We start from the raw sequence: 8,166 nt of genomic DNA, 5'->3' as shown, positions 1-8,166 counted from the left end.
CTCAAATTTTAATCGCAAACAACATATACTCCATCAACACTCACGAGACAGAGGGGGGGGGGGAGGGAGGGCAATGGGGTCTTCTGCGCCCCCGTTTCTGGATTCCTTCTGGTGGGGGGTGGGGTGGGGGGGGCTGTTGTTTTCCCCCCAGGCCGGGGGTTTGGAGCAGCTGTGGTTTGGGGGGCTGCTGGCTCTGGGGGGTGCATACCTGTCTGTGGCGGTGGGGTGGGGGGGTGGGGGCGGCAGTTGTGGGTGGCGGGGGGTCCTGGATGTGGGGTTCGGTGTTCCCTTGCCTTCCGGGGGGGTCTCCCACAGGATATGACAGTTGGATGACGCGGGAATGTGAGTGTGTTTGGGGTAGGGTGGACTGTGTGTGTGTGTGTGTGTGTGTGTGTGTGTGTGTGTGTTCTCGTATTTCTATCCTTGTCGGGGCCAAATGTCCCCACGAGGATAGCAAAACGTGGAACGACGTGCCTTGTGGGGACCTTTTTCCGGTCCTAAGTAGGAGAAACAGTGTTTTCTTGACCATGTTGTTGTTACTGAAAAAAGTAAAAGTGCAAAAACATTTCTTTAGGGTTAGGCTTTGTTGTGGTGTGGGTTAGGGTTAGGGTAAGGGTCAGGGTTAGGGGCTAGACATGAATGGGAGTCAATGGACGGTCCCCACAAGGATAGAAATACAAGACTGTGCGTGTGTGTGCGTGTGTGTGTGTGTGCGTGAGAGTGTGTGAGTGTGTTGGAATGTGAGTGTGTGTGTGTGCGTTTGGTTTAGGGATGAGTGGTTGTGTGTGTGCATGTGTGTGTGTCAGTATGAGTGAGTGGGTATGAGTGTTGGGTTGGGGCGGGGGGGAGTGAGGCGGGAGAGGACAGGGGGTGGGAGGGGTGGGCCGGGCGGTGGACGGGTGGGTGGGTTCCGGGTGGGGGTCGTGGGGTGGGGGGTGGGGTGTGGTGGGGGGTGATGCCCTGGATCTCGGGGTGCGTGGCCGGCGCGCTGGGGGGTGTACTGGCCTGGGGTGGGTAGCCGCCCGTGTGGGCTGGTTCTCCCGGCTTGGATCCGGGCTCTGTGATGTCCGCCGGCTGTCTGGGCTCTGAGGGCCTCTCTGGCCTGCTTCTGGCCTTCTCAGAGGTCAGACGTCATATATGCATGATCACTATCACCATCACTGTCACCATCATATTCACATGATCACGTTGATCTTTAATCACTCTTCACATACTGGGTTACCTTGTCTTCTTGTGGTAGTTAGACTAATGGTGATCTGTAGCAGACCTCTCTTGATGCACGCCCCGAGTTTACTACTAGTTACGACTAGCTATATTCAAAAAAAAAAAAAAAAAAAAAAAAAAGGGTTTGTGGTGTCCTTGCATTTCCTTCCTCCCCTACACCTCCTTTTATTTTTGTGGCCTGGTCTGTTCACTGATATGGTTCAGGAAAAAAAAAAAAAAAAAAATGTATGTATGGTTCTGTAATTTTCTGTGTTGGTTGTCGGCTCTGTTTTGGTGTTGTCTAGATTGGGGGTTTGGGATTGTTCTAGGTTGCGTGTGGTGCGTCGACAACACTGTTTTGTATTGTGACTTTGTACATAGGTTGTGCCCCCCCGTTCTCCCTCTCTTTATCTTTCTCTCTTTCTGTTCCTGCTCTCTGAGCATTTCCGTCCCGGTCCTGTCCGGCAGCCATGCCGGATGCCAGCTTTAAATAAAGGCAGCAGCAGGAGGAGACTCAGTCTCGTCCTGCTGCTAACATTAAAATCTGTTCGGATAGTAAAAGGCTACAATCATACAATATTGCACGCCCCAGCTGCCGAACAGGACATGGGAAAGAAAAAAAAAAAAAACCTGCCCAAAGAATCAGCTAATGACTAATTAATTACTGCACACATCCCCATCAAATCATCTGCTCCCCCTCGCTTTGGCCGCCATTCAATGTTTTTGTTTGCAGATTCAGAAGAAGCACAGTCACAGAAACAGGATTTTGGGACTTTTATTGGTTCCAGTAGGAACACAGATGCAGCTGTGTTTAACTGTCAGAAGAACTTACGCTGTATTGGAAACCGCATACTTACCTACTACTCATACTAACTTATTGAGTATGCAGAGCGTTTACACTGGCAGTATGCGATTTTGAGTATGTGAGAATTTCCCGGATGCATACTGCATTCACCAGAAATGTTGAGTATACATCGTGGGTTTACTACTCATACTGAAATTACCCAAGATGCAACGCAATGGACGGCGAGAGCCGATGAGCCAATCTTCGTTGAAGAGCCGAAAAAACTCTCCGTCGGTAAGGCGTCGTAACTGGTCCAATTCCGTTAACGGGATGACGGTCCAAACGGCGATGTTAAGCGAGATGTATTGCTAACAGGTTGGCTTCTTGTTTTCAAAGTAAAAGCACAGATTTATCACTAAGGTGTTTTTGCATGAGAAAGGGAAAGGGGTGCTTTATTTTGGTGAAAATAACCGGAAGTGCGTTGCTCACTGCGGCTGGCTTGAATTTCGCCGAATTCGTTTGAACAAAATCATAAACGGTTGGTATTCGGACAAATAAACGCCACACTTGGCCTCTAAACCACCACTTTGTCGCCTAATTTAAAAAAAAATCTCGATAAAGTTCTACATTTGAAGAGTTTAGAGCTAAAGTGAAATCAGCTTTTGTGGGTTATTATGTAGTGTGCTGTAGTGTAAACACTTTGCATACTGTCTGATGGACTGGGTATGCAGTACGCAGTATGGACAGTATGGGTATGGAAGTATGTCGCAGGCAGTATGCGGTTTCGAACACAGCCCTGAATATTCAATGACCTTGACCAAGGACGATGACATCATCTTTGTCACCAATGGCAACATTAAAGCACATAAGAAATGAAAGCCCCCTGCCTCCTGCTGCTGTGCACCTGGAGGGAAGTGGCTTCTGTCTGTTGAAGACCGAATAGGAGACAGCCACCTTTTGCGTTAGTGAAGCAACTCGTGAGCAGATTAACTAAATCCTGGCAAGAATGGGCAACTTCATGAACAAACATTTGGCAGGAGAGATGACTGCAGGACTGGCGATGGCAAAAACTCGTGCTGTAGCACTCATGCTTGACCTGAGAGGATTTCTGAAGAAGCTTCTCTTTGGTGACAAGTTTAGTCCAAAGAAAGTTCCTCCTCGAAAACCTGCACATCTGTCCAGCCTGCACATGATAAATCAGCTTTCTTTGGCTGCATCACCAAAATATACTTCATGTAGGAAATAGTTCGTACTGCTGATTGTGCGAAAGCTGTATTCACCTTCCTCATTTCTTCCAGCTGGATCGTTGTACCAGAGAGATGGAGCTGGGTCTTGAGTTTGGACCTCCCTCGATGACTATTGGAGGCCAGAGCTGGAAGTTTGAAGATGGGCAGTGGCTAGCAGGTAGTGGTTTTTCCTTTAAACAGTCATTTTGATTTGTCTTCTGTTTTTGGCTGCTGGATGTCTGTTCAAAGCTAAAACAGGTTTATTTTTTTACTGAAACTGTGTCATCAGAACCTGGTGGAAATGCATCAAACAGGGAAATGCGGCGGATGAAGAAAAGAAATGTCCAGCTGGAGGAGGAGAACAATCTGCTGAAGCTGAAAACTGAAATTCTCATGGACATGGTAAGACCTGAGCGGCTGTTATTACATCCCTAACATAGTTTCTTCTCCTGAAATTCTTCCCTGTAGACTTGTGTGAATGTGCTTAAAATATTTGGTTATGCATGCATTTCCTGTTTCTGTAGTTGTCAGAGCAGGTGAATAACTTGTATGATCTTTTCCTTTAAGCTGACGGAGACAACAATGGACTTTCACACGATGGAAAAAGAAGTGGATGATTTAAAGGCTCAACGTCGAAGAAAGAAATGAAAGATCAAATCTGAGGCCTTCACCACAACGAAAACAAACACAAAATATTGGTTTAATATTGAGAAGAAAAAAGATCAAGTTTGTTTCCGGAGAAACGAAGATCAGAGCATGAGCGCTAACATTGGTTTGTTTCCTCTTCAGATCAGAAAAATCCCACAAAAAAGGAAGAGCAGGGCCAAACAGTCCATAACTCTCTCTGAAATGGAAAGATGTCTGCCAACACGATAACAAGAGTTTGAAGAGAAAATGTTCCAGAGGTCACTCAATCACATCCTCAAACACTGAAACTGCTCTTTACATGATGGCGTCAACTCAGAGATGAACTCGACAATGAGAAACTACGAAAGCTGTAGACTAAGGAAAAAAAGAATCAGGTTATAAAAAATAGAAAAATATTCTGACAGTTTTTGTTGTTGTTGCAGTTCTTTTTTAAAAGTTACATGATAAAAATGACATGTCTTCCAAAAATTTTATGTAACCCTATATTGCCAAATGTAGAAGTTTTGAAACAAGCATTTCTTAGACCTATTGCATCACTACATGGTAAAAACTTCACTCAAAACCCCGTTGTGTTCAATCTGATACATGTTTTCTGTGTAATCCCACAGAAATTATTCCCATTAGCCAAAATGCTTTTTCATTTTATGGTTATGTCTGCATTACATGGCTCACAATTAAAATTAATAATCAATAATCCAAACGGGGCAGTTTTTTTCTCTCTTTGTGTGTGTGTGTGTGTGTGTGTGTGTGTGTGTGTGTGTGTGTGTGTGTGTGTGTGTGTGTCTAAATCAAGGATCAAATAATAATCATATTAAAAACAGAAATACAATTGTTGCCTGATCCCCAGTACATCCAACTCAAGAGCAGCTCCACCTGCTGCAGGATCAGGTGGAGCTGGTGTGTAGAGCGGTGAATCTATCTGTGGATCGGGCGGAGGACCCCTGGCTGAACCGAGAGTTTATGTCCATGAATATTCTTAGCAGAACCAGTAACAGCTCATAGGGGGTTAGCACATTACTTGCAATCTATTTTAAAGCACATCAAAGTGCTTAAAACCACTATGTAACCCAGTGTGAAAAACATGGCTTAAAAAGATGAATATTGATTAAAAATCCTTATTTCTTAATAAGGATCAATAGTGATTAAAAACACATAAATAGTAGTTTTTTGAAATATGTTCATTAAAAATTTAAAAACTCTAAAAAAAAAAAGTAATAAAAAAGAAAATAACTAAGAAAAACAATACAATTCCTGATATGTTTAAAGGAATACTCCACCCAAAAAATGATTTGGCCTCATTTTCTACTCACCCTCATGCTGAGAAACACTCTGGAGCAGTTTTTTGATGTTTCAAATGCAGTTGGAGATGTTTGGGGACTTTCGTTGTCAACAAACAGGGACCGACAGCGCCCGACAGAAAAAACGGTCCATAAAGTCCACAAAACGTGCCCATTTTCCTTCATACTGCTCGTCCGCTGTAATCCAAGTGTCCTGAGCGCATAACGTCCATAATTAATTCTTAACGAGGTAATTTAGTATATTTTAAGAGCCTAAACAGTGCGCTTTCATACGCGCACCCTGAACTACGGAAGCCGCGCCAGACCAAGCAACACGCTTGCGCGCTTTCAGTGACTACTTTTCTAAATAGCAAGCGTAGAAAAAGAAGTTCCGCTGTTTATATTCTGCTGTGAGTGACCGAGCTGTGGACAATCACAAAAATGATTGGCTGCTGTTTTAAAGCTTTGAATTCGGTGTCCTGCTGAAAGGGCACAAGCGTGTTGCTTGGTCTGCCGCGGCTTCCGTAGGGTGCACGCGCAGACATGCACTGGAGAAGTATGAGAGCGCACTGTTTAGGCTCTTAAAATATACTAAATTACCTCGCTAAGAATTAATTATGGACGTGACGCGCTCAGGACACTTGGATTACAGCGGACGAGCAGCATGAAGGAAAATGGGCACGTTTTGTGGACTTTATGGACCATTTTTTCTGTCGGGTGCTGTCGGTCCCTGTTTGTTGACTACGAAAGTCCCCAAACATCTCCAACTGCATTTGAAACATCAAAAAAGTGCTCCAGAGTGTTTCTCAGCATGAGGGTGAGTAGAAAATGAGGCCAAATCGTTTTTTGGGTGGAGTATTCCTTTAACAGGCAATCACCATTTATTTTCATTACCACTCCCAGCCACTAGGGGCGGGGTTCTCTCCAGTCTGCCTGCACGCAGCTTCTGCTGGACAAATGAGCCAGATGGCAGACTGGGAGAGATCCTCCTCACCAGAAGCAGAGAGCTAACATGGCAGCAGCAGCCTTTTTGTGGGATATACTTGTAGATTTGATATTGAGCCAAAGGCTGTGAACCCACGTGAGCTCAGAGCAGCAGTGCTACACCTGCTAATCAGCATGGTCAGGTTTTTTGGATTTGTGTAATCCACTGGATTGCAGATTCGTGGATTCCAGAAGAGGATCGATTCTCTGCACTAGATGGCGAGCCAAATCCCAGAAAGATCCTGGTAAACACACTGGATATTGAACAAACACTGAAAGACTGAGAGACAAAGACACTAAGAGACACTAAAAGACTAACAAGACTGACTAATTTTGGTTTATTCATTTATTGGTATTTTTTTAAATTTTTATTGCGCGGTTTTGTATTGTGTAAATATACATTTTTGCATTCAAATCATTTTGCAAGTAAACGTTCCTCACTTGCACTCCTGCGTGTGTGTCCATGCTTTTAGTCACCCTAGGCTCCCAGCCGAATTTAGAGCTTCTGATCTGGCCTAACAGTCCCTTCATATTTTCATTTTTTCTGAGGCAGCTAAATTGCTCAACATAAATATAAAAGGTACATATATGCTACAACTACAAAGTCAGCTCCATGTACAGTCAGAAAGCTGGGAAAACAACTAAGCATCGATAACAATCCAAACTGCCCTGTCTGAATCCCCAAGCCCTGTATATTAAGCTCAAATTGAGCCAAAAGGGTATCGAATTTCATCAATACTAACTGCGAGCCTGACAAAGGAAAATCCCATAGGGGTTAGCACATAGCTAGCAAGATTTTTATAGCACATGACAGTGTATAAAACCACTACAAATCAATCTTTGTTTTTCCAATGGTTTCTTTATTAAGTTTTTTTTACAGTTTAACATAAACATACTGCAGAGGTATAAGAAAATTCACAAAAAAATATGATTAATCATACAGCTGTCCTCAAATTTTCAGAGTTTACATTACAAACATGCACATCCCCTCCCTCCGACCAAAAGAAAAAAGAGAGGAGGGGAAAAAAAATCAATCTTTGAGCGCAGTCAGACAGCTGTGGGAGTGAAAACCTGACTGACTGAGCAGTGTCTGCATCCTAAAAATCCTAAATACGACGCTCAGTGAATGAAAAGGTGTCTTACGCTAATCGCTAGCATGGCAATGGATTTTCACATCCCCGTTAGCATCGAGCTGGCGGGGCTCGATTAAGAAAGAAGCCAACTCTTTAGCATGTCAACAGCTTATTTAAACAAGATTCAAACTCAAGCTGACAGGACCGGGAAGTGTCTCCACTTCTCCATGGCAACACAGCAGAGTGAAAGAGAAAACCAAACCAGGACATAAACACATCCAAATAAACAAAATCTGTTTTTGTCTACCTGTCTGTTTAGCTGGGCGGTGCTGGGCGGTGGTGTTGATGGAAGTGAGGACGGGCTCATCATGGAACTACCTTGAGCTGCGACTTGGGGTGGAGGTCACTCCCTGATGAGGGCGTCTATTTAAGCTGACCTCTGACTCCACTTCAGGCTGGAGCATAGAACCATCTACAGTTAAGGCCTCCGTATGCTTCCCCGTCGCAGCGACGTCGTTCCTACGCCGGCAACCCTACGCCGCCACTGAACATATCTTGCTTCTGCGTCAAGGGAACGCCCTCCTCTGCAATTTCACCGCCAAGCCGCTAGACAGTCACAACAACAGTGCGGCTTCCGTAGCTCCGGCTTTACCTAGACATAGATCTAAAGACATAGATATCTAGACATGCATATCCAGACATGCGTGCATATACTGAACATATATCTGCATATATGACATATCTGGCAACACCAGGCTGTGGTGGAGGAGAGGCTGAGCGGACCAGGATGAAATATTGGTGAAACTAATGAGTTTTTGGACGATTAAAGCCGTTTTAGGAGCGGCTATACACATAGCCCGGTCTGCTAACAGTGCTAACACTGTTAACAGTACAGCGATGTGCGCCGCTCAATTTTGGATCTAAATTTCTCCCAAAGCACTGTTCGGATCAGAAAAGCATTCGGGGTGAGT

The 8,166-nt window shown here is 44.5% G+C and overlaps 1 protein-coding gene across 1 annotated transcript; it reads left to right on the top strand.

Annotated features, from left to right (window-relative positions):
* The first annotated feature begins 3,074 nt into the window (after positions 1-3,074).
* On the top strand, positions 3,075-3,861 carry LOC115385379 (protein chibby homolog 1-like). Its single transcript, XM_030087359.1, has 4 exons — positions 3,075-3,175; positions 3,282-3,391; positions 3,503-3,615; positions 3,781-3,861. The coding sequence occupies exons 1-4, from the start codon at positions 3,075-3,077 to the stop codon at positions 3,859-3,861; spliced, it is 405 nt and encodes a 134-aa protein (XP_029943219.1).
* The last annotated feature ends 4,305 nt before the right edge of the window (positions 3,862-8,166 follow it).

This window comes from Salarias fasciatus, unplaced genomic scaffold (assembly GCF_902148845.1).
Source record: "Salarias fasciatus unplaced genomic scaffold, fSalaFa1.1, whole genome shotgun sequence".
NCBI classification, from domain to species: Eukaryota; Metazoa; Chordata; class Actinopteri; order Blenniiformes; family Blenniidae; genus Salarias; species Salarias fasciatus.
The sequence above is the reverse complement of the archived record's forward strand: the minus strand, read 5'-3'. Positions and strand labels throughout refer to the sequence as shown.

Bases quoted from the DNA above. Each gene is read 5' to 3' on its own strand.
- LOC115385379 (XM_030087359.1), top strand. From the start codon at position 3,075: ATGCTTGACCTGAGAGGATTTCTGAAGAAGCTTCTCTTTGGTGACAAG. The intron at 3,176-3,281 runs CATGATAAATCA...TCCTCATTTCTT, and splicing joins GCACATCTGTCCAGCCTGCA to CCAGCTGGATCGTTGTACCA. The intron at 3,616-3,780 runs GTAAGACCTGAG...TTTTCCTTTAAG, and splicing joins CTGAAATTCTCATGGACATG to CTGACGGAGACAACAATGGA.